The sequence below is a fragment of the Micromys minutus genome, assembly GCF_963924665.1.
Source record: "Micromys minutus genome assembly, chromosome: 30".
NCBI lineage: Eukaryota > Metazoa > Chordata > Mammalia > Rodentia > Muridae > Micromys > Micromys minutus.
The window spans coordinates 7,537,398-7,564,661 of NC_137965.1; the positions used below are offsets into that span (position 1 = coordinate 7,537,398).

The 27,264-nt window shown below is 42.5% G+C and overlaps 1 protein-coding gene across 3 annotated transcripts in view; it reads left to right on the top strand.

Moving 5' to 3' along the window:
* The window catches only part of PHACTR2 (phosphatase and actin regulator 2), a gene marked incomplete at its 3' end in the record, with an annotated part of 108,064 nt that overhangs the window by 58,701 nt on the left and 22,099 nt on the right, over positions 1-27,264 (top strand). For 2 of the 3 annotated variants that reach the window (XM_080941642.1, XM_080941643.1), the window contains exons 4-8: positions 4,201-4,359; positions 12,554-13,088; positions 19,314-19,513; positions 20,924-21,080; positions 25,377-25,432. In XM_080941642.1, the coding sequence (XP_080797768.1) occupies positions 4,201-4,359; positions 12,554-13,088; positions 19,314-19,513; positions 20,924-21,080; positions 25,377-25,432 (1,107 nt within the window). The remainder of the gene's footprint in view (positions 1-4,200; positions 4,360-12,553; positions 13,089-19,313; positions 19,514-20,923; positions 21,081-25,376; positions 25,433-27,264) is intronic. The other variant, XM_080941644.1, reaches the window with a different exon arrangement.

Here is a 27,264-nt window from a genome sequence, read left to right on the forward strand (position 1 = left end):
TGCACAGATCAATAAAGCATGAACAGACAAATTAATCTGCTTTACGCTTTAGCCCAAGGTAATCTGTTCTTCTTGCATTTCTCTGAGTCTTGTTGACCTCTCGCCTCATCACTGATAATTCTGATAACTCTCACACAGAGGTGGTTGGCTTGTTTGGTTGTTTTGTTTTTGCTTTTGTTTTTTGTTCCTCTTTCCTTCCCTCCCTATTATCTCTATGCTCTAAAGGACAGAAGTTAATTGAAAAAGACAAAGTGTTGTGCAAAAATTAAGACTGACCCTCAAAGAAGACGCCAACACTGGTTATTTCTCCAACTAAACAATTCCACATTATTTTCTTTGTTCCCAGTGCTGTTACAAGTAAAGGGCATTTTGCTGAGGGGCAGATTATTTAGATTGCTTCCCTCCCTCATCTCCCAAGTGTTATTGCTGAAGCCTTATGGGAAGAAATAATATGACACTGTTCTGAATTTAAATAATGATGCTTCCCTGTATATCTCATATAGAGAAATATGTCATATATGTTCCTTACAAAGAATATAACATTTGGGGGTTACAAATTAGTTGAAGTTTCATGTTTTCCCCAATACCAGCAAAACCCCAGTATGCCACAGCTTGGAAATACGTGACTGCTTCAGGAGTGAGGGAGGCCTGGACGAAATAATACCATTTTGATCTCACAATTTTAGACTCACCATTTCTGACTTGTCAAGTTTTTCCCCTCATCTTTGTTAATGAGCCTTTTTGTATTTTTCAATATGCTATTACCTTGAAGCTATTTGTTTTCTGCCTCACGGCTTTAAAAATGAAAAATGTTCATGCTTCTCCTTCCTAGCAGGAGGTAGGCATATAGGAGGTAGGCATGCAGAAAATGCCACGAAGGAGGTTAGCTTCCAGGTGGTGGGCTTGCAGACAGTAGGTATGTAGGAGGCAGGCATGTGGTATCAGGTTTATTTCTCATCAGTCTTCAGAGGCAGCAGAGAGATGAACCCTTTGTAATCAGCCTTATGTAGGGACCCATCCATTTGTTCCGTATCCCTTATTTGAGACATCTTTAAAGAAAGGAAAAGGGGAGTTAGAGGGACTGCTTATCCGTTGAGAGTGCTTATTGCTCTCACACAGGACATGAATTCCCTTCTCAGCACTCACATGAAAGGCTCACAACTGCCTGTAACTCTATCTCCAGGGAATCCAACACCCTTTGAGACACCTGTATTCATATGCATGTACCCATGTGTAGACACATGCACACATGCACATAATTAAGAATAAAATTAAAATCCTAATAAAAGGGAAAGGGGACATTATGGTCGAAACCTGTTGTTGGGATTGATGGTGGCGTTTAAAGGCCAGATGCTTTTTCTGATTCAGAAGTGTCATGGACTTTCTGAATTTTACTTTGTAATTTGACACCGTTCTCCTGTAGAACACTGGAATGGTCGAAGGTGCCCGAGAAAAAGCCCCTTGGAGACCTCCCAGGTTTCAGCCAAGAGCTAGAGGAAATAGTTTTCTGTTTATTGATAGTAGTCATCATCTTCCTCTTCCCTCATACAACTATCCTGATAATCCCTATCTGAAAGTTTGACTCCTGCCACTTGCCTTGTGACAGGGAGGATTCTCTTAAGGCCTCTGTATTCTTGACACTGCCCCTGATAGTTACTACTCATTATGCGTTTCATTTGGTAGACCAGATAGACCTTTTAAGTCCTTCCAGTTACCCTGGTTGTGACCTCATCCCACCCTAACCTGTAGTATCTGGTTATGGTTACTATACCATTCATGCTGTTGTTTTTCATACCAAGTTCAACCTCAATCTGAGTACTCACCAAATAGACTTCTCTCCTGAGAAGGTTACACAGATGGTCTAGTCCCCATATATGTTTTCCTTCCATCTTTTCTCAAGGCCGTTACACAAGGACATGTAAGTGTCTGACCTGCTTGCCTGACACCTGCTTTTCCTAGCTTCTAGTGTGGTGAATCACTTTCTGAATCTAGTCTGACCAATCACTTTCTTTTTGGCCACACATGATCATATCTGTGTAACTGTTCTGCTTTTACTTTGAGCTGAATGTGAGTTTTGTGGGCATCCTTAGCACTCACAGACTCTTCCAGCATTTTTCATGTGTTTCTGTAACCTAGGCCTGGCTCAGCACTGACCACCATCTTTTCTTCCTGGGCTGGTATTTGAAATGCATAGCTTATATCAGGAACTGAATTTACTTTAAATTCTTAAGAGAGATTTCTAGGAAAGATTTCTAGATATAGACCTACTCACTTAATGATTTCAGGTCTCTTGTTTTGCAAACTTAATAGTTTCTACAAATGTGTTTTTTTTTCTTTTCTGCCATTACATTTATAGGTACTAGTTTTATTTCATGTCTCGGAGAAAGTATCTTTCCACATAGTTGACTGTTTTTCATGCATATTATTGTGATAATATTCAAATGTTCTATAATTTTTTTCTAGTGTTTTAAACATAGGTTATTTAACCTGATAAACATATGATCACTTAGAAGGTCATCAAATTGTTATTAATATAAATTTAGTATACTACCAACTGAAATCAGAAAATACAAATAAAACCTTTATTTGAGTTACTTTAAAAAGTAGGGATTTATATATAAGAACAGTGTTTTTGTTTTTCTAATTTGTTTGGAACTGTCTATTTTAAATTATTTTATCAGTGTGTTTTATGTCCCCTTTTCCTTTTTTTAAAACTAATTGTTTCAAGTCCAATAATTCTCCCTTCATATTATTGAAGTTGTGAAGATTTAATTGTAATTGTATTGCCTTGGGTTAATATTGTCTGTTTTAGTTTTCTACAGGAATCAGATATAGGTCCTTAGCAACCACGTGACTGAGTGACCGTTCCTTTTCAGTTTTACATAGCATAATTCCATATATATCTTTCTTATGAACACATTATAATTTTTTTAAGAAGAAGGACTGTGAATTTCATTATGGATAAAATCAGTAAAAGTTTGAGAAATGATCTTTATTTTATAATGGTTGCAAAAAATTAATTTAAAAAACTGAATAGAAACAACTCTGTTGATACACTTTTTTTTCAATTAGTTTAAATCAAAACTTAAGCTCCTTAATCTTCCTCTTATGAAGGTAGCATAGCCCCTTACGTGTTTATGTGTGAGAATAATTACTGCAATAATTTCCACAAACACCACTGAGTTCTGCAAATCCCTTGAATTTTAAACACCTTCAGGACACAAAAAAGGTTAGGGGTGAAAATTAGTCTTTATGATTTAGAATACATGAGGAATTTAACTTTAAGCTGTGGATTTTAAAAATTCTTCTGTATCTAGTTTTTGGTGTATGTTTAATAGCTATAATTATCTTTTATTATACCCATAATGAAGAAAATTTAAAAATGAAATTAGCTTTAAAAATCCTTTTACCTGAACAACGGGAATGTTACATTGCTGTGTACAGTGTGGACACTGTCTTACACACTCACAGTTACATTGCTGTGTACAGTGTGGACACTGTCTTACACACTCACAGTTACATTGCTGTGTACCGTGTGGACACTGTCTTACACACTCACAGTTACATTGCTGTGTACAATGTGGACACTGTCTTACACACTCACAGTTACATTGCTGTGTACAGTGTGGACACTGTCTTACACACTCACAGTTACATTGCTGTGTACAGTGTGGACACTGTCTTACACACTCACAGTTACATTGCTGTGTACAGTGTGGACACTGTCCGACACGCTCACAGGTGCTGGTGCCTGGAAATGGTCTCCCACTCCATATGTGTGATTGCATCCCATGTTGTTTGTACATTTGCATTCACCTATGGTTTTGACATGTTACAACATTTGTCCCATTTTCCAGATCATTCAATCAGTTTCTGGATGTAAAAGAAACACCTAAGTGTTTACTTCCACAAAACCTAAACGCAAGGACAGAGTAACTTCTCTGCTGGCCCGAGGTCCTGTGAGATTACAGCGGCCATGTGGGCTGTCTTGAGGTGATATAGGAATCTCTGTCCACCATTGGCTTTCCCTCAAGACCAACAATGTATGCCTCTTTTCTTTTAGAGAAATTAGGGAAAGCCTGGTGATTTGGTTCCCAGGGACAGAAACATAAACCCAGATCCTGCAGTCCTAGTGAATGGGAAACTAATTTTAAAGAAAGCCATCAAGTTAGACATCTAGGTGTTTCTTTCCAATTGTAGATGGAGATGTAACAGTTAACTTTGAAAATTCAAACGGGCATATGATACACATCGGAGAGGAAGCTACCCAAGAGGAGAATGTAGGGAAACCTGAAGAAGGGAATGACTCTGTGTGTGAGAAAACACCACCTCGGGAGGAGCAGGCAGAAGAGAAGACAGGTAAAATAAACAGACTCCCATATCACCTCCTTTAGCACAGCCCCACGTTGAGAACCACAGAGTGTCTACAACCAGGTGCCTGCGCAGAGGAACCTTGCAAATTGGAAGAAGGCTAGGGAAGAGAAACAGCTGAGTCTGCAGATGGACACACCCAGTTACAAGTGTGCCATCTGCTTTTGTGTTAGTAAGGAGAGCTTACTAATGGTAGGGATCAAAAGGATTGGGCTCTTTGGGTGTTACATTTGCCTGGAAATGGTCTCCTCCTTAAAGTTTTCTCCTGAGACCTTCAAAAGCATGAGAAGAGTCAGAATGTTGTTTTCTTCTGGTTGTAGCTGCACCATGTGAGTAGCTCAGCAGGGGGGCCATGTATCTCTCTCAGTGGAGACGCCCATCTCTGGCAGCAGGAAGTAGCTTGTGCATCCACACAGCCCAGTATTCAGCTTCTAGACATTTCTAAGATACAGCGAGATGTAGACCCATAAGGTTTTGTTGCCACTTCTCTGCTCTATGGTCTACCCACATGCTTTCAAGTTTCCAAATAAGCCAAAGGCAATTACGCTGTTCCTTCAAGTGCTTCTCTAAAAACTTGGTTTCTACAGTGGGCTCAGAGCTAGATGCTGTAAAATATGTCTGATGGGGCCCTCCAGGATGTTCATGAACTCCTAACGGTGGATCCATCCCAATGCCACCTTATAGTCCACTGAGCCTTACACTTACATAAACCTTGAGGTGATATCCTATAAGGAAAAGTTTATCCAAAAATCCTCTGAATAACTGTTAACAGACACATGGGAAGGGACCTACAGAAAAGGATAAGCTTCATGTTTTCTGTGATGTTTGTCTCTGAGTTGCACAACATTTCTCAACTTCATTTGGATTGTGTAGACATTTTGAGAACTCTTAGAAATTGCTTTAAGTGAATTTCTTCTTCTCGTGACCCAAATGTTCCCAGAGAAAAAACCAGAAAAGGGTGAGCTTTATTAACTTAACCTATTGATGTGAGGTCATGGGTCATCTTCTCCAGAAGGCTAAAGCCCTGTGATCATTGGTGATCATATAGTCATCCGCCTTTAAAACATTAATAAGCTATTGGAAATTTCTTGATGTACTGCCCGAAGATATTTAGCAGAGTACTTATGGAACTTTCCTTAACGTCTTCCAATAGAAAACTCTAGCTAAGTTTATTAGCACTGATAATAACAGGTTAACTTATACTTTTGATGACAATATTTCTGGAACATGAGAAAGCAGACAGACGTTAAAGAAATTCAATAGTGAGTAGAGAATTTGGTTGGGAGGGGACAGGTGTCTTTCATTTTCTTTAGTTCCCAACTATCCTGTCTCAACAAACTTCATATTAAACTTTATATCCACGTGTGATTTGTCCCTAGACCCTGTGGGTGTCATTGCTACTCAGTGACTGGCCAGACTTGAAAGAAAGTGATTCCCTTATCAGCATAATAAAAAAGCTGCTGACAGGTTTATATTAGTTAACCCAGCAGGCCTTGGTGTTCTCAGGAAAAAATGGCAAATCTTGCAGGTCAGGGAATGGCTGGAGAGGTTTTGTTTTCTTATTCCTCAGATTAGTCCATTTAGTTCTTTCTAGTCACAAGAATTCTATGATAGCATCAGTACATGAAGGGACAGAGATGCTCTGTCATTGATGTGGCTACTGCAACATCTTCTTGTGTAGACACAGATCATGTAGAGCTGTGCCACTAACCAAGAAAGATATTAAGAATGGGAGCCATTCTCTGAGGCAAAAATTAGAATGTCATTCATGAGTAAGATCCCAGATAATTAGTTTAAATACAAATGACTTAAGAACAAAGTTGTGAATTACTTCTTCAGTCCTATACCTTTTAAATCTTAAAAAATAAAACCCAACCCACTACGGCCCACATTGGCCTCTCTTCTGGTCTCACACTTACGTGAGCTCACTCTCAGGCAAACCCACCCTGCTATGATCCTACCTCCATTACTTTGCAAGCCTTGTTCTGAGTCAAGCCAATCCACTCAATGGTCTCATTCTCCCTGTTAACTGGTTGTATTAGCAAACATAGATCACATGGCTTTAAAGCATTTTATATACCTCTGTCTAAAAATATATATATTCAAAAGCAAGCATATAACAGGCCACCCAACCCTTGCACTGTGTGTATTTCTGGAGTTCTGAAGGCACTTTATTCCACAGTTGCTATTGTGGCCTTGGGTTTTTTTGTTGTTGTTTTGTTTTGTTTTTCTGGCAAGAAAAGACTTCTTCCCCAAGGTCTTCTAGGCTCTTGCCCTACCGTTATTCTTTCTCAGTTAGGTGTCCTTAGATATTTGAGATGCAGAATCTGATCTGCAGTCCATTCCCATGGAACAGCATGAGATCTGAAAGCTGTCTGACATCATCTCCACTGAGTAACACAGGGCCTTCACTAAAGGACCAGTGCCCGACACACAGTTGTACCATCAACGGTACTGGGGAACTAGCATGTGTAAAGCTCTAGCAGAGACTACAAAGAGAACGAAGAGCAATCTCAGTCTAAAAGCAGATTCCCCTTAAGAGAACAGGCACTCGCAAGCAGTCGCCGTGAGATGCAAAGCTCTGCACAGCCCAGCATACTGGAGCCAGCAGGCCTCTCGGGGAGACCAGAGCTGTATGTCTGCACAGTGTCTTTTCAAATGAAGTCCTAGGGGAGACAGGCAGGAGACAGATGAGTTAAAGAGAGGAATTAGAGTAGGAGTGCCTCCAGGACCAGGCACAGGACAAATGTAGGCCTGGATTACTCTAGCTATTGACCTCATGTCTTTACGTAGAGGAGAGAGCCAAGCCTGGAAGTGGACTAGACAGCTTGTTTTCCAGACGGCTATTGTGAAGCTTCATGTCCTTCCAAAGCCAGGATGAGCACATAGCTCTTTCATAACATCCCTTTGAAAGGGCAATGTTCTAATTTGTACAAAACCTTCATATATATATATATATATATATATATATATATATATATATATATATATATATATATATATATATATATATATATATATATATATATATATATGTCGCCGTGAGATGCAAAGCTCTGCACAGCCCAGCATACTGGAGCCAGCAGGCCTCTCGGGAAGACCAGAGCTGTATGTCTGCACAGTGTCTTTTCAAATGAAGTCCTATATATATATATATACATTCCATGGACGTGACTTTTAAGGCATTGTTTGACTAGATACAAATTTACACACACACACACACACACAACTTAGGGATCATCAGTGTGATAGGCACTCACAGAAAACTATCCATGGTCCCCAAAGTACTGCTAGGGTCTGCGGTGGTGTATCCAAGAAGCAGAGCAGAAGAGATGAATGTTAATAGACTAGGGCACACAGCATGCCTTCCTTGGTTATGCAGAACTGGAAAGATCAATTTAGTAAAGGCTATCTTGGACTGACACCATCTTTTATTATGTTCCATTCAAAAAGAAACAAGCACTTGGCTCTTTGGTCTGGAATTGAATTTTAACTTACTTCAGTCACTATTCCAAATAATACAGACATAGGTACATGATCCACCTTCAGAATCCCCAGAATGATGCTCCTTCTCTTCCAACTTTCTTGGGCTCTCCTCTTCCCATGCACAGTTTTTTTTTCCCTATGAAATGTGCACCTTGTCCTTTGAAAACTGTTGTGTAAGCATACAGTGTGAGACAAAGCGCATCCTCTTGTCCTGCACACTGCACACCTGTAGCTGTGGCTCTGATCGAAAAGGTGGGAGAGGTCACTGTAGAATTTGAAGGTGCCCTGCTCCACAAGAAAAACACAAAGGCGCTCTAGTGGTAGAAAGTAACAGCCAAATGCCTTTTGTCAAAACCTACCCCCCCACACACACATACACACAACCAGAGTCTCCCGGAGTATAGAACATACCTGGTTGTTTTGGAAGCACTGAGACTTCTCGTTGTCAGTCTCCCTCATGGCAGTGTGTGTGCTACACCCGTCTGTCACTCTTGAGGGTCCCTCCCTGTTGCTAAGTTGGTCATTGTGTTGCATTTAGCACCGGTTGCCCACGTCACCATCTGCCAACAGCACACTAAAGGCTGCAATTAAAGCGTATGGCTAGCACACATCTATACTGATCCTTAGTGTTACTGTCATAGTAATGGATGCCACCCTTTTATGCCAGAAAGGGATGGTCGACGGGCGCAGAGAACCGTCCCCTGTCCTTTAGTCTCTGTTTTCCCTTGAGACTTTGCTTCCTCTGCTGCAAACACTGTCTGTGTTTATCAAGTGTCATAAGGCCACCTGCGTGGACCACTGTCACCGTGTCTTGCTCCTTGCTTTTCTGTCGTCTGTGTCTGTATCTGTTCACTTTCTCATTTGTAGAGAACACTGAAATCCACTCTGAGACACCGGCTGCTCCTGCTCTACCTCCTCCAGTCCCTCCTAAACCTAAACCCAAACCTAAGCCAAAAAAATCTCCTGTGCCTCCCAAAGGGGCCACCACAGCTGGGGCCAGCCACAAAGGGGATGAAGTGCCTCCTAATAGAAAAAATGCCAAGGCTCCTAGTAAGCAGGCCCCCGTCCCTCCACCCAAGCCAACAAGCCGAAACACATCCCGGGAGGCTGGTGAGTATGCCCTAGTGCATAATGGGGTACAGTCCAGGAGATCCGGTTTGGGGATATGGGATCTGTAGCTTCTTCCAGGAGTGTGGTCTCTTGTTGTCTTGGGATACAACACCAGTAGATATCTAACAGAAGCATAAACTGTTAATCTTGGTTTCCACAATCAACACTTAGACCCACTCCTTTAGTGTGCCTAGAAATGATGCTAACTAATGAAGCAGTGTCTAGTTATCAACTGACTTGCTGCCCAGGAAAGTCTATGGGTGGCTTTGTTGTTGTTTCTCTTTTAAGATACCATAGTCACGTGTGTTAAATGTGGCACAGGTCTTCGACATATTTGCTGGATAGCAATGTCATATCTTAACGCTCACAGTTGCCTGTCCTCTCTGATAATGGTAAAGGTTCATACATGCATCAGTGACATCCGGGTCTCCTAAGCCACTTTACATTATTTTGATGGGTTGAGAGCTGTATGCCCTGTGCTGTCGGAACACATCCACTCCAGGAGACCATTGGGTCAAAGTGTCTTGGTGTAGCGCAGTCACTCGCTACCATTAAAGAAAAGCCACGAACGGACATTTGCAAACTCCACAGCTTGCCTATTCAGCATTCTTCTTTCACCCTTACATGCTCAATGCAAAGGGAAGATTCCTTCCATTCCTCTAGTCGAACAGAAGATACCAGCTGGGTCATCTAACTTTTAAAAGGACAAACTTCCCACGCTCAATGGCTTTCCCCCATAAATGCATGCATATAAATTCTTTTGTACAGCACTAAATCCCATGGGCAGCAGCTTCCCAGAAACCACCAGGATTTGCCTTAGTGTTATCTCTTCCCTTCTGCCATTTATGTTTCTCATACTGACATTCAAAGAAAGGTTTAGTTGCTGATGTAAGAGCTCTTTGAATGCAAGTAGACCTCTCCCTGTGTTCCTGTCTTCCCAGCTTTGAACTTTGCTGCACAGGCCTCTTCTAATCTCTCTAAAGTAAAAGATCTCAGAATGCCAAGGCAGCAGAACCTAGGGGTCATTTCCTTGGGGGACGTGCTGTCTGTTCTTATTGGTGTTTGTACGCCCCCGTGGCCTTGCTAAGCCTAGCAATGCTGGGTGACATGAGACAGGCACTGAGCTACTAAGGAAGGGAAATTCCCAAACCAATACTCTGCCCCTGGGAATGAAGATCCTGCCTTGCATGCACACTCCCTCCCTCCGCCCTACTCTAGGTGGTGCGAGCTCACTGTAGACTTAGCTCAGACTCTGGGAAGAAAGCTGGTGAGGAACACCAAGGCTGGACACAGTGTGCAGAACAGAGCATGAATTATTTACAGGCCGTTTCTCAGAGGTTTAGCATATTCTTCTGATGTTCCCGAGAGGAGAGAAAGCCGGGGAACTATCATTTTATCTACCACCTTGATGTAAAAGGGACAGTGGGCTTTCTACACGTGAATAAAATGGCTTCTAGGACTGTCACTGAGATGCAGAGGTGACATTGAGGTTCTTGATTTTTCCATGACAGGTCTGAGAAGAGCTATCACCTAAAATATTTTTTTTTTCTGTTGGGGCCCCAGAGTTCCACCCATCAGTCTAGAACACTGTTGGTTTTGTCAGAACTTGGTGTTTCTCATTGCTGCCATTAGCAAAACATTTAAATTCAGAAGTGACATTTCTTTTTTTAACCCAGCTTGATCTCAACAAAGCCCTCTCTTGTTAGAAGAGACTTTAAAAACAAAATATGGCTTGAATTTTCACTCCAGGCTTTGGAGGGGAAAAAGTCCTTTTTTATTTTTTTTTTAAACCAGATGACATTAAATATTTTCTAACAAGAAAAAGAAAAGTAATACCACTGGCATTGATAAGAAAACTAAATCTTGTTTAACTAGGAAAAATTGTTGAATGGGTTTAAGCACAAAGCCTTTGGTGTCTCTTTTATTTAAAAAATCAATTTAGAGTGTAGTTAGTTTTTTTTTTTTTTTAAAGAATGTATGGCTAATGAGTTTAACTTGTAATCAGAGACAGATTATCAGGTTCATTAGCTCTGCAGACAAACCCAGATTTTGCAAAGGGGAAACTCAGCTACTGTGTGTATCTAAAATTCTAATTACGCCAACCAGAGAGATTCCTTGTAAGGCCAAATCTTGTCACTAAATAAGACTGGCTTCTTTACATGTCAAAATTAATGAAGTCATATGTCTCATTGTCTGTTCCTGTGTTTGTTCTTCATTTCCACTCTCACTGACTTCGATAAAGCTGCACCGAGAGGTGAGTGACCATGCTATCTGTGTGCAGTGTGGGATGGCCCCGGACCATTAACAAGACATTTCTGATGGGTGAAAGGAATTTTAGCTCTCTCATGGGAAAGTAAGATACATAGCATTGTGGCCGGAGAGGTTTTTGGAGAAAATGCAGATCAGAAAGGCCATGGCACAAAAGAGTATTCTCGTGGGAATGTAAATGCACTTCCCAGGATGATATAAAGAAAAATTCAAACACAAGTCTGTGTTTCAAAGGCAAAGAGAACGGCTACCTAGCTGGCTTTTCCGTAGTTGAAGTCAGCACTGTTCAGAAGTGTGCACAGGTGCTCTGGCAGCCCTTTGAGGACTTGCCCAGAACATAAACAGTCGAAACAACCAGGTGGTCCAGGAGCTCGGGACTGGGAGTTCTGGGCAACGTGAGTGAAGTTGGTGTGTGCTCTCACTCCCAGCTTCTGCAGAGATAGAAGCAAGCAAGTCAGTCCTTTGAGCCTCTGAGCTCCAAACCAAACTACGTAATACAGGAAGACCCTCTCAAGGGCACTGACGTGAGGAACTAGGAGGACACATGCACACACACACACACACACACACACACACACACACACTCATGTGCACACATGGACATGCACATATATATGTGCACACACAAACACTCGTGCGAAAACATACATGCACACATGGGCACACACTCTCATGATCACAAGTGCAAGTTCTGAGAGTGATATTCTTCCCCTGATTATTCAGATGCACTGTCACTCTCTCCTCCTTGTCCCTCCTCACTACGGCAAGTGGAAGTATAGGCCATCAGGACAGGCTTCCTTCCCTGGAGCTTTGGTAACAGTTGCCTTGGAGTTTAACAGTTGGAAGGTAGTGAAATAAATTAATTTGCTCGTGACCCAGAAAAAGGCTGGAAGTATATACCCTGCTTCTTCTCAATATGGGCCACCTCTCCATCCCCAGGAAAACACAAAAAAATGTCATTAAGGAAGGTCCATATGTTTCCCACAGCCAGCTTTCCAGGAGTAGCTGTCCCCTTCACAGGACCAAGTCTTTTCTTCAGAGTCTGTAAGAGTGACTCAAAGGGCAAGAACTGCTATCCTGTTTGGCTGCTTAGGTTTGGCCATGAAGGTCTCTTGCTGCCTCTAACATGAGAAGCTTGGGGGAGGTGGGGTGTCAGAAAGCAAGGTCATTATCACTATTGACTGATTTTCTTAATACTCACTGATACAATCTATTTTAAAGGGAGAATTTTAAATGCCATTGGCAATTGCAAATCAGTCACTGAAAAAGAATTGTTTTCTTTGATTTTCAATGCAAAAAAAAAATGTGTCTATTTTAGCTGGTTCGTCTCACCCGAAGAAAACAGCGGGCTCCAAAGCATCGGCCTCACCATCCGCTTCCTCCACTTCCTCTCATCCCAGAGGGCCCAAGGAGTCACTCGCTGGCAAAGCAGGCTTAGTCGGAACCACAAGGGGCAAGAAAAAAATTAGCAAGCATCCAGCACGACTGTCCCCCAATACAACCACTTCTGAAACATGCAGTCTTAAAGGAGAGCTCTCAGACACTGGCGGAGAGAGCCTCAAGCCGGAGGAAACTCTTGCCGGAACAGAGGAGCAGGCCACAGGCAAATCCAAGGCGATCATCGTTGCTCCACTGCCTGTCACAGTACCATCATCCCCACCTACCTTCCCTCTGCCCCCTGAGGATCAGAGCGCTGTTACCTTGGACACTCCCATGGTCCTAGTCAGTGATGGACCTACCCTGCCCGTCTCTGCCTTAGACACAAGTCCGCTCCTTTGGACCGAAGAATCGAGGAACAGAACCACTCCATATTCAAGCACTGGCTTAGGTGGGAGCAGAGAACAGGCAAAATGGTGAGTTGGGACACAAACCTGAAACTCTGTCTTAAGTACCTATTATCGTGGGCCACTTGGGTACTCTCTTAGAATAAAGGAACATAGTCTGTTCCTATCTGCCTTAAATCGGCTGATGTTGGGGTAAGACACCTGTGGTCTCACCATCAGTTTTCCTAAGCCCTGATTGTGGAGTTCCGTGGTCCGTGTGGAAAACCGTAATGACACTTCCAAGGATGTTCAGACCCTCAGTCAGCATGGCCCACCCTCCTCCTTTTTCTACCTCGATAATTTCATTCTTTATCCGTCTGAAACTTGTTTTAAGTGTTTATCATTTGGTCCCAGATCGCCCACCCCGTCTTCCTCAACTTCATCTCAATGTGACAAGTTAGCGTTCTTCCCTAGGAAATTTAAGACCGAGAAAGAGTGAAGAACTCTTTAAAACTCTGGCCCCACTTATATCAAGAGTAGAATGAGCCCTTTCTCGTGAATCCCTCACCAGATCCTAATGTCTGCTGTGAAACCCTCTAGCACTTCCTGATGGAACTGGTAGTAACTGTTGTGGTCAGAAAGGTGTCCCTGCACGCAGGGTAGAACTAGCTTGAGCTGTTTACTTCGGTGTTCCAAGAAACCAGAATGGAGTCTAAAATGTCATAGGTCCACTATGTGTGCTCCCAGAATCCTTAATGAAAATGGGAGAGTAGGCTAAGGTGCCCAGAGGGAAGGTCAGATTACATCAGTGGAGCGCTGAAAATGAGGTGTCTCTGATGGTGGGCTCTGTGCATCTCAACGGAAAACACTATCGTGGTCAATCTCAGTGTTGCTCAAAATAAACAACCTAACTGAAAACTAAATAAACTGGACGGAGGAACCTGATCTTACCCCTCATGGGCTAGTGACTCAGCACCCTTCAGCTGCCCAATTCAGAAACCAAGAGCTCATTAAGGATCTTCAATTACTGATGTCACTCAAAAAGCCCTCTACATATGCTAGTAAAGTTGAGTTAGCCCCATAGATATGTGGCTGGCAGAGCACACGAGTGTATAAATTATAAATGTTGCCAGTACAGTTGCCAGTTCTGTTCAGGAGAGACTCAGATCTAAATTCCAAACTTTTCCTGTTTCAAAAATTAATTTTTTTTCAATCTCAGAATCATTTAACAAGATACCTTTCCAAACATTTGTCATGCTAAGTTATTAAAAAGTATACAGTACATTAATTAGTGTGGCTTTGATAAAGACACTTTATTTAATTTCTGGTAATAGAAGCCTTCATTTATTGATTACTTGGTCAATATCAGGAGGCAAGCACTGTCTATAATTCACGTAAGTTTTCTCTAGAATATGCCTATGTTACAGATTTTTTTAAATTTAAAATCCCGCAGCTAAGAGTTCAAACAGTTGGCTTAGTATTATTACCAGGTTAGCAGAAGCCAATTAAGAAACTAATGCTAGCACTTCATACCAAACTCCAGGCCTGGAACAGTTTTCTGTCTTCCAAAATAATTGTATCAATTTCTGCTCCTTTTTTTCCCTAACAGTTCATTGGTTCCTTATTTTTATCATTCAGAGAGGTCTTATTTGAAGGAAAATCAAGAAAATATAAATAAATATCAAAGTACAAATTATTTGCCTGACATCTTAATCAAGGATATAGAGGGCAGAGGAGACCGAGGCAAACGGGGTGCTCTCTCTATTGGCCTGTTTGATGATGATGTCACAGTCTTCACAAGGGAGGATGATTTTGAATAAATGCACATGTATGGGCTCAAAGTTGTAGAGACTGGGAAATCTGTATCAAACACAGGCACTGGATGAGGATGTTCTTTCTGCAGAAGGTAGCTTTCCTAGGAGAGCAACCAAGAGCCCTTTCTGTGATAGATTTCATCTCTTCATAAAGGCTTTGCCCTCAGGAGGCCATGCCTTGCAGTGTTAGTGCCCTGGTGACAAAGTTCTCAAGACCTGAATTCCAAGGGACACGTCCAAGTCCACACAGCAGTGTCCCTATTGCAGCAAGGACACAGGTCACCCTCCTGTCATTGTAGAACTTCTCCACATTGCCTTTATGTCAAGCCTTCAAACGGGAGCTTCCCGTTTTAAAGATTTATTTATTATGTATAAGTACACTATAGGAGTCTTCAGACACATCAGATCCCATTACAGATGGTTGTGAGCCACCATGTGGTCGCTGGGATTTGAACTCAGGACCTCTGGAAGAGCAGTCAGTGCTCTTAACCACTGAGCCATCTCTCCAGCCCCAACTTTTTATTTTTCAATGTCATTTGGGTTCATTTGCTCTCTGGGCAATGCAGTAGGCACCAAAGTAGTAGATGTGAGCAACGCACGCTAGCTCCAGAGTTCATCCTCGTCACAATATTAACCAGTGAGTTCAAGAAATACGTCTTTAAGACAGGATCTCAATTTTGGAAAGTGGGTTGAGTGTACGGGTCCAGTATGCTAAAGAGAAAGGTAAACTGTGGGCAGTTGTAAGGGCTCAGAGAGCTGATACCCATAGGCAACCTAACTCCTGCAGTTCATTTTCATGATCATCTGGAGAAGATATTTATTGTGCTATATACTACATACTAGAAATTAATGTCTTAGTTATCCCAGATACATGAAGATTTCTTTTTAGATAAATAATACAGCGACACTGAGATTATTGGGAGTAAGGTTGGGTCTCATTCAACATTGGGAGTGTTTATAATGGATTTTCCTTTCAGCCAGGCTTAACTCTCAGAGTTTCCTAGAAGAACTCGTCTTGGTATATATATTTTTAATTTAAAAACCGACATTGTAATGCCTTCTTGGAGGGGGGGAGCTTGTGTTTGCACTTGATTTAATGAGCTTGGAAGACATAGTCTCAGATTTCCTCCCAGATTCTCTCTCTTTCAAGTGGAATTTGAATTGGAGTCTTTGGCTCTTGCTCACTCGCTTTCCCTAGAACTTTCCCCGGGTTATATTTAGTCACCCAATGTGTGAAGACTCTGTCATAGCATGAAAAGCCTTCTGTTTGGGATACAAATATCAAAACTTGAAAAGGGGCCAGTGGTTGTATATAAAAATACCTACATCTCCTGCTACACTGGGTGCTGTTCAGTCCGTTTCTCCTCATTTACAGCTTGATCTATGACACAGACAGCTCTATGACATGGGGCAGAAAAATGCGGCCCATTTGAGGTCATGTTGGAAAATGACTTGTTGAGCCCATTCCACACACAGACACAAATTGTGTAAAATGTGCTATGCTGTCCAGTGTTCTGATGAACCACAGAGGCCAGGTGTGAGGTGACCAATGCAGACAAGGGACATACTTAATATTAACTAACTGTAATGAGTAAAGACAACATTTAGTAAGTAAGCTAGCAGTCTCAGTCTGGATCCCACATGACACTGGCCAGGTTGGGTGGGCCTACTGACTTATGGGCTTTCTTGGATCCCCGTTGTAAATTCCTTAACCACCGTATAGTCTTGAAGAGTTGTGAACTGTAAATAAATATTGCTGTAAACTGCAAAGTACTATACCGATGGAAAGGTTAAACTAGTTAACATACTAGATTAGTGATTAACCGCACAAGTGCCAGGGTTAAACCCTGAAGTACCTTGTTATGTATATGCAGAGGGCATATTATTAATTAAATATCTCCTAAACATAGTGTAGACCCCCAATGTGACAGTCTCTTCAGGATAGCATAGCTTTCTGCAGCAATCAGCTAAGATTCTAGAAAAGTTTGCTCCCAAAAATAAACCTCCCCTTATTTTCGATGACACATCATTGTGTGTTGTCTCAAAAAAAAAAAAAAAAAAAAAAAAAAAAAAAAGTGAATATAGGATTACCATCTGATTCGGCAATTCATAGAATTGAAAGTGTGGGGGGGGTATATTTGAACACCCGTGTACATAGTCACCAAAAGGCTGAAACAGCCCCACTGTGCGTTGGCTCCTGAATGAGTAAATAGGATGGTGCACACACAGATGCTGTCCTATCACCTAGCCTTCAAGAGGAAGGGAGTTCTGACACTGCTGTGTCTTGGACATTCTTGACATTGTGTTGGGTGACATAAGAACACCCCGTTGTATAATTCTTCTTCCATGAGGTTGGAGAAGTAGTCAGTATATCACAGACATGGGGCGGGAATGGTGGTTTCTGGGGGTAGGAGCTGTGGGGACTTATTAGTTAATGGGGACAGAGCTTCAGAGAGATGTTCAAGTTCTGGAGATGCGGGGTGGTAATTACCCAGCAAGGTGAATGTCCCTAAACGCCACCAAATGGCACCCTTGAGAATTGGTAAAATGGGAAATTTGGGGTTGCCTTTATATGCCACATAATTTAAAATGAGATTTCGGGTACTTGAGAGACATCTCGGTGGGTCAAGTCCTAAGCATGGAGACCTTCACTCAGCCCCAACATGATGTAAAGGCACAGAAGTGCACGTGTGTAACAGAGCCAGTGCTGGAGATCAGAAGGCAGCAACGACCTGCAGATGTTGGAAAACTGCCTGACACCAGCCTAGCTGGGATGTTAAGTTCTAGGTTCACTGAGGGACCATATCTTAACTAATCAGAGTGGCGGAGGAAGACATTCAAAATTAGTAAACCCATGCATACATGCAGTCAAGTAAAATTTCATATACTTCTTTAATAACAATTTAGGCTGTTGGTTTTTTCTAAGTAAAAAGTAGTGTCTTAGAAGTGCCTGGCCACTTAAAACCACAAAATTGGATTTAAATGCTTTTTTTTTTCCTAATGAAGTCTGCCAGTGTGAAGCAATGAAGGCACTTTCAGATTGTTTCGTTTTTTGTCTTATGGAAGGGTTAGAGGTTGGGTTGTTTGTGTGTGTGTGTGTGTGTGTGTGTGTGAGAGAGAGAGAGAGAGAGAGAGAGAGAGAGAGAGAGAGAGAGAGAAACATCAGACACAGTTTCACCGAGTGTCCTTTCAGACTATGACATGCAGGTGGGAATTCATCTACTTACATCAGAAAGTATTGAGGGAGGTTTTCTGTATCTTACAACATTGATTACGCTGTTTATGAAATGAACTGTTTCTTTGTCCCACACGTAGTCTTTGAAAGTGGGAGCACTCTGGAGACTTTGCTCATTTGAACGACGAAGCATTATTACCTCCCTCAGTGTGTTTCCTTTCTTCTAAAGCTTCTTCCCATCCAACACTTTGCATTTCTGCCATTCCTCTAGTCCTGCAAGACCGGGAGTCTTATACATGAAGAAATTAAAGCACTGAGAGAATTGAGGGGTTTTACCTGTTGACTCACTGGCTGGAAAGAAGATGGGATTCATTCCAATATTAATAAAATATATGATTCCCTCTGTTACACCCTTCTTGAGGTTGAGACACAGAGAACTATGAATCCTATTTGTCAGAGGCATGGTAGGAGTCAGAAGACAGACATGTCAGGGGATACTGAGCATCCTCAGTGGAGTCATATTTGGATCACTATGAGAACAGGGGAGTAGGGTAAGAAGGTCAATGGAATGATCCAGAAACATATGGGAGGGAGCTGAGGTTTGACATTAGACTCAAGGAGCAAACAATAAGTCCAGACAGAATCAAGTATCATGGTGCTTCTGACACAGTTGCTATGTGTGTGCCTCTGTGTGTGTGCATGTGTGTGTGTGTGTGTGTGTGTGTGGAGGGTGTCTGTGCACATGTGCATGGGTCAGACTTAGATGTCTTTCCTCAGATACCAGCCATTTATAGATTCAGGGTCTCTTACTGGCCTTATAGACTATGATGGTCGGCCAATGAGCCCCAGAAATCTTCCTGTCTGCCTGGCCCTGCCTCCCAGGCACTGAAAGTATAAGCAATCTATACTTTTTTAATGTGAGTTCTGGGGATTGAACTCTCAGGTATTCAGACATTCACAGCAAACACCCTGCTAAGTAAAGCTACCCCTCCATCAGCCCTAAACCACTACTTTTTCCTCCAGTGGCTCGTTATTTATGAACAAGTATGAACAAAGAACAGTTTCACACTGTTCATGCACTTGATGTGTTAGATATCATATAATGATACGTTCTCACTTTGCAAACAAGAAATATTTAATCTTAATAACTAAGTAATGGGTCAAAGCACATCCGTGTTGATAACGTTGGTTGGCTGTCCCATGTTGCATTTCTCCCTTCCCCATGAATGATATTCATGATACTAGCTAATGTGCTTTTTGTTGCATTGGTGTTCATGAAGATTACACTGAACTTCACACCACCCTGTGCTTTTCTACCCCTGACAGTTTTACAACCATAGATGGGCTGGGAAAGGCTGGACCTCAGTTGCTGACCCCTGAGCAGATGGAAGACTCGTCAGAATCCTTCAGTGCCCCAGAGGATGAGGCTCCAAGAGAGTACCAAGCCAATGACTCTGACTCTGATGGACCCATCTTGTACACTGATGATGATGATGAAGATGATGAAGATGATGACAGTGGAGAAAGTAAGAGTATTTCTAAGAGGTGGATGAATAAGGAATGTACAGAGAGCCACCTACTATGCACTGAATTTTTTCAAATTAGAAGAATATCTATCCTAGTCAGAACTTGTGATGCAAACCTGTAATCCCAGCTACATGGAAGGATCGGGCAAGTCCTTAGAAAACTCAAGGCTAGCCTTGGGTACAGAGTGCATTCAAGACTGACCTGGGCAACTTCATGAGACTATGTCTCAAGTTAAAAATTAAAAACAGACTTGGGGGATAGCAAAATGCCATGAGTTCAGTTCCCAGTACTGCAAGAAAATGCAAAATGTCTATGTCCCAAAGTTTAGCTCTGGTGACAGATTTTTTTTTTTTTTCCAGAAGACAATACCGCATAGGTATCACACCTTCATCAGTCAGTTAGACTGAATATTTGTCTTGATAAAAATGATCTAAGCTTTATAAGAACAGATTTTTTTTTCCCCAGGAAAGTCAAAAGTAGGCATTCCTTTGGGGACCTGTTCTTGAGGCATGTCAGAAAAGTGAGGATTCCTTAGCTCACTGGAAGTGTTAGAAAATTTCACTCATTTTATAGTGTAGCTGGGAGAGAGAGGAATGAGTCAAGAATGACAACCACTTTGTTGAAGTTCAACCCCCTCACTTGTCCACTGTCACTAAGATGGGATGACTTCTAGAAAGGAAGGGTCCTAAAAGGGAGTGGAGACCATGACTGTGTCTAATCTGAGGACCAGAATGTGCTGTTACAATGGTGTTTTGTTTTGTTTTGTTTTGCTTTGCTTTACAATTAACTTAGGAGGAGTGTGACTGGGAAGAATTTCAGTGTGGGGTTGAATTTATAGATGGCTAAAAGGGATTGGTCTAGTAGAAATTTTTAAATTTACCTTCATTGGTTTCCATCTGATAGCTCCCATCTGCCTGGGTGACTGAGGGTTAAAGCATTTGTATATAGGGTAGGCTCCTTGCCAGCACGAAGCCTGGCTGGGGGGAAGAGGATGACAAGGATTAACTGTACAGAAGAAGGAGAGAGGATAAGCTTTTGACTTGAAAGGAAACAAAAGCATTGCACAATCGCTGGCTCCCATAGCCCACCATATCTTCATCTGTCACCATCCAAATGATGAGGTGATACTTCCAGGCTTGTTCGTGGTGTCTCGGGATCTCTTTTTCCCCGAAAACATTTAAAAAGGGAGAAAGGAAAAAAAAAAAAAAAAAAAAAAAACCCTCAGTTCTTTTTTCAAAACGAATTATCTCCAACTCAAACCCCGGCCCCTTTGGACTGATTAGGTTTCTCTTCTTGCGTGCAAGTAAAATGTTTGGCCTGGGTCCTGTTAAAGCCCAGCCACATGTAACCAGAGCCCTGCAGAGGTAGAAACTGATGTACCTGTGTTTCTGCCTTTTCTCAACCCTCAGGTACATTGGCAAGTAAGATAAGACGAAGGGACACACTGGCCATCAAACTTGGCAACAGGCCGTCTAAGAAAGAGCTGGAGGATAAGAACATTCTCCAGAGAGCATCTGAAGAAGAGAGGCAGGAGCTGCGGCAACAGATCGGGACCAAGCTGGTCAGGTACTTGCTCGGGCAAGTGTAGCAGTGTTCTTCCCAAAGTCTGCCTGGACTCCAGGCTCGAGTCTCCAATGGTGCACCACTCACAAGATATTTACCCTTTGGTCAGTTGTCCAGGACCTTTGAGATCTCCAAACTCTAGCTCAGCAGCTAGTAGACTCTCCCAAGAAAGGATCAGTTCTGAATACTCCAGTTCTGATGGCTGGCTGGTCTCCCTCACAGTTATTCAACTGTGGCACCGTAGAAAAGTTGTAAGCAACAAGTAAACAGATGAGCCAGGGAACGCTTTAAAAGAGGCATTTACTAGAATCAGGGTGGCTTGAAGGGTTTGGCCTGCAGGCCACAGCCTGCCTCCATCTGTTCTCATCTGAGGACTCACTTGGATTTTTAATGTGACAACTATGAGATTCTATCACGTGGGCTATGAGACAGGAGACATGCCAAGCCTGGCCTGGCCTTGTCGTGGTCAGGTAAGCAGGCACAGCCCTCTGTCCACAGGTGGCCCTTTAGCTTAGGAGTGGGACATTGGGTACCAGTTCTCTCTCCTGCTGTCCTCCCTTCTGACTGTGCCATGCGTGTGTTCAGAAGTTTGTTTAACTAGACTTTTAAAGTAGAGGTTCGTTCCTTCGCACCAAAGCTCTCCTTCCTAATGGCAGTTGAAGCACAGTCAAGGGTTTCCTGCTGTCTCCCTCTTTGTCCATGCAGCAGGGCATATCACTGGGAGAAGGGAACCAGACCAGGATGCAGAGATGGGAGGAAGTAGCTGCCCTTGTTTGGAGGCTTATGGGATCCTGTGGGAAGGTCTGTGCCAGGGCTGTTCTCCACAGGGAAAGAGCCCCTTCTCTGCCAAAAGGGTGACTTGTAGTGACAGCAGCTGTGGCTCCTATCTGAAGGAAAGGGTCACCCTCCTAAGGAATCCCAATGGAGGCCTGGGAATCCCCAGCATTTAAAACTCCCTCCAGGACTCCCGAGGTTTCCAGCAGATTGCCAAAGGTCTTCCCACTGGAGTGTTTTCACCTCAGCCCTAAGCCCTGGCCGTTTCCTGCCTCAGGAAGGAGCTAGTAGAAGTCAAAGGAACTTCATGTCAAATTTGTCTTGTTAACAAGTACAACCAGGGGCCTCTCTGGGGCCTGGGGGGAAGGGGACTGCTGGAAACTGCAGCTCCTCTGTAACAGAACCAGGGTAGAAGCACTGTTTGCTGCTGGTGGGTTTCTTTTATGGCGTCCCAGTCAGGAGAACGTGTGACAAATGTGCTTTATTGTATTGCTACCTTTGTTTATGTTTGGCTGCGAAAATTTCTAATCGCTGAATAATAGTGCGTATAAAATGATAGCAAAATAAGATAAACTCCTTAAAAGCAAGGAATATTAGTACAGTTTATCATGGTAAATGATTTTTTAATCACTCTCTTGGTAAAGTGCTTGCTTGGCAAGAATGGGGACCTGGGCTCCATCTTTAGCACCCGGGCAAAAATTGTATTATATTGCAAAAGCCCAAAACAAAGCAAAATTGAAGGGTTGATGAATTATACTAAACAGGTTAGTACCTAAATAAAACCTAAAATTATTTTTAAATGAGCAAAGTTTCCCTACTCTTTTTATACTAAATGTCCAGTCATAGTTATTTGTAATAGGAAAAAAAAAATACATGTTATAGGACCAAAAAAAATTATAGGACCAAGGTGCTATTCTCTGTAGTTATGGACCCCAAAACACTGAGAAAACAAAATTGCCACATAGTAACTTCTGCAAGTTCAAAAAAAAAATCTAAGGTTAGTCGATCAGCATCAACATCGAAAGACTGTGGCTGGCACAGGGAGGGAGTACAGCACCTGGGAGAAGGTGGTAATCACGGTCCGTTCAGCAACCACTCTGAATAACCAACGCTTCCCTTAATCTGAGGCTCCAAACGCCTCCTGTGCAGACAGCCACAGTGGACGGTATGAATTTAGAGAGACAGCAAGCCTTTTAGCATGGAGAAAAATTCATCAGGCAGGTCGATCAGCTGTGCCACCGGCGTGAGGTGTGAAAGGAAAGTAAGTGTACTGGGTGGAACCAGAGCATTTGGTGGTGTTTTGGTTCTATCAACGGAAACCAGACAAATATCAGCCCTTCTCACAGGAGCTAAAGGAAGGCCAAATATTGTCCACTGAGAGGGAATGAAGGACCCCATCCATGGCACATTTTGAAGATGTTTGAGGTTGTGATGTGCTTAGTAGTGAGGGAGCTAGTCACAGTCAGCAAGCCTGGGCTAGGGTAGAGCCCAGACATAAAGTGACGGCCTAGCAAATGTGTAAGACCCTAGGTTTGATCACAAGCGCTGCAAACCAAGATTCATTGGAATGAGTGAGTGCATGCATGAATTGATTGATTGACTAATTGGATGTGGGCTTATTTAGAACTGCAAAAAGAAAAACTGTTGACAGAAATGTATCTACAACAAGATAGAAGATTCCCACTTTTTAATGCCACTTGTGAAACAGGGTTCTTATATTCAAGGCTTTTACTACCTCAACTGCAACAAGCATCCAGTAGAGTTACGTGTTTGCTTTTAACTTAAATTGCACACACTTATTAAACCAGCAGAGCACAACTGAAAATTAAACCCGAGTTTACTGGAAATCAGCACACATTGTTCTTGATCAGTATTTTTGAAACAGTTAAATGCCATAATAACATAATTATAAAGCTATTTCTTTGCATAATCATTCCATCTTGAAGGTATATGTAAGAAGGAGAGGATCTTACAATAATTCTTTAAAAGGTGTCTTATAAAGATATGTATGATGAGACTGTCCATGAGACAAATTAAAACAAACCAAGTGAACAAAGCCAGGGCACCAATACAGAAAGAGGTTAAAGAACTAACAACAACAACAACAACAAAAATAACCAAAAATATCAAAAACAGCAGTGTGGGACATCAGTCTTCTGTGGTTTCATCAAGGATTCCGTGGATGTGGTGCCCAGATTCCCCTGGGAGGCACACTCACAGCACACACCGTGGTCACAACATAGACACCAATACACTGTCAGCACACACTCACAGCACACAGTGTGGTCACAACATAGACACCAATACACTGTCAGCACACACTCACAGCACACAGTGTGGTCACGGCATAGGTTCCAGTGCCATGTCTATAGTTGCTCCCTGGGGCCTTTTGTGGACTCTGTAACTCATTTGAATTTCAAAGTTGTCCCAATGGAAATCTAATTTCAAGGAAAATTTGAACAAGCTCTGGATGATCAGCGATTTGACATGTTCCCACCGTTGAGAACTTGGTAGGTCTAGAAAAGAGTACATTAAAATCAGTCTCGCCTTTGTGTGTATTCATCATAATTTACACAAGCTCAGCATACATTCCGAAGAAATCTTTGCTACGATTAGCAAGAAATGAATCGTGTAAACAAGACCAAGAGCAAAGTTCTAAGGCATTTCAGCCCTCATGTAAAGCAGTTAGCTACTAATCCTGGATGAGCCTGGCTTATCTCAGCAGCAGGGAAGAAGGAGCCACATAGCTTAAGATAACTTGCAGGACCTGACACAGGATTTCCCTTCAAACCCTGAGTAGCATAGATTGAGCAATTCATAACACTGGCGTGCCCTTTGCAGCGGCGGCTGATGTGAGGCACCAGTGTTCTGTACATTAATTAAGCAAGCTATCGGTTAAGCTGCTGTAACATGCCAGGGATCCAGGAGTTCAAGCAATGTATGTTGATTTCTTTCTTACTGGGCCACCCAGCATGATAGAGTTTCTCCTTCTCACACTCCTCAGAGGCCTAACAGCCAGACTCCTTCTGCTTTATTCATTTCTTATGCCCCTGGGTGATCTCATCTGCAAGATCAAAAGCTTGCTTGTAACACCATGTTCAAGGGTAGCCTGTGCACGAGGGACGTGGAAAACAGAGACCACACACTCATCCGGGTGGAGGGGCAAAAACAACTTTAAAAGTTCAGTCTGCTTATGGCCCATCCCAAGAAATCAGTCCCATCCCACACCTGGATGCTAGGAAAGCCATGATCTATAGACATGTGCCCAACCAAAGTCAGATGCCTGTCTGTCAAGGATGACAGAGGAGAGAGAGTCGGAAGTCTAAGCCTCTCTCGATAGCGTCCAAGCAGATCGAAGGGAGAGATTTATCTTAAAGGCTTAAGTTTTTCCGTTTATTTCTCAAGACGTGGCAAAGTCTAGCTTCGATGCTTTGTTTGTATCTTCCACCCAAAGGGCCTCATTCGTAACTTAGGGTGTGTTCATTTCGTAACCTATAGTATATATTTTTCATTTTCTCCTTGTAGGAGACTCAGCCAGAGGCCAACAACTGAAGAATTAGAGCAAAGGAACATCTTGAAACGTGAGTGTATGATGCTACACTGTGACCCCTCAGGTGGCCAATAACAAGGCGCCCCGGGGACAGCCTGTCCAACAGGACGGAAACAAGATTCACAGCTGCCTGAGATGGCCCGTGCAGGTCACACATATTAGTTGGATGCTTACATATCTAAAAAAATAATTTCTTGGTTTTCATATTTCATTTTATGGCTTTAAGCCTGGCATCCCCTAACTTGGGACCCTACTCATAGTAATTATGTTTGAGAAGGAAATGTATCCCATGTGTTCTTTTGCTCAAATATTAAAGCAAACGCTCTAGTCTACTCAAATAACTGCCAGAGAAGGAATCCACAAGGAAATCAATCAAATATCCCTATATTGTTATGAATAATACAGTTTGTTGCTAGGTTGAGCAAACGTCCCAATTTAAAATTATGGTGAGAGGGGTTTTGTGAGGCATTTTATTTTCCTCTGTTGTGATAACTCCTCTCCTTTCTTGAATTCTTTGCGGTTTCTTGAAACCTAAAGAGTTCTCCATTCATTCCCCTGCTCTTGTTTTTCTCTTCTGAGTGCTGGTGGGTAAGTGTGGGAGGTCCCACTAGAAACAGTCTGTCCTGCTGTTCTTACAGGATGGCCACTAACGTCGGTGAGTTTAACAGCAGAGTCTAGCTGAGCTTCGAGATGTTAACCTAGCTCCAGAACCTTTTATCTTGTGAAGTCTCAAAGGACAGGAATGCTCAGAACTGTCATAGCTCTAAGACACTGGCATGGGAGGACCCTCCAACCAAGCCGGCAGAGTCTACTGGATGACCCCTTTTTACATGAGCTATTTTCTTTAAAGGAGAGAAAGATTTCTGTGGTGTATTCATAGGACTGTTATCATGACTGAAACAGCCCAACGATGAACATTCACCAGTACAAGAAGAACCAACCACCTAGTAACTGGCATCTCTCTCCTGCTGTGCTTTTTCTGGCTAGTTTTGAGCATAGGTTTGAGGAGATCCTATCACTGTACCTACTAATGTGCCAGTCTGAAATACAAACTGGCTGTGGGTGTGTTTTTACTTTAGCAACATCTGATGTTTACAGGAGAACAAAATCCATGGGTGTCAATGTTTTCTCTGATGAGTTCCTTTGAGCTTTAAGCTCAAAGTTGGACTGTGAGCTCCTGTTCATACAGAGGGTATGTCTTACTGGATGTCTGATGAGATACTTTGAAAAGAGGGCCTTGCAAATTCTGGGTAATTCAGTCCTTTGGGACGGATGTGCCAGACCACAGTGGAGTTTAGTTATTTGAGGAACTCTTTCATGGATCTGGAAATTTATTACATGTTGATCTTAAATGCTGTGTTGGCTTTTGTACCCTCTGTTTTCCTGGAGGTTCGGGAAAGACTGAAGGACCAAAGTCAACTTCATCTTGACTCTAGCCCTGTTTTACTTCCTTCTAAGTTCATGTTGATTCTGGAAACGAGAGGTCCATTTCCAGTCTGGAGAGGCAGATAACTGGCTCCCAGTCCCCTGACATGGGCCAAGGGAAGCAGGCAGAGCTGGGGAGGTTCTTTCCACTGAGCTTAGCCCACAAAAGCTTCGTTCAACCCTCTTGCCTCTGCACTCCTGTGGATTTTCTTCTTTCTGCTCAGATATTTCATCTCCAGTTTCTGTTCAAAAGTAGCAAGGCTGTCTAATGAAGACACCAGAAAACTCTGTGAAACAAGATGGTTTTTAAGATAGTCTGGTAGAAGCCGAGAAAGTGATTCAAAACATAAAGCGGTCAAGAGCTCTTTAATCCAGACACATCATTTCCATAACCATGGCTGAGGTGACAATAAATATCAATGTCTACTCTATAAGGAC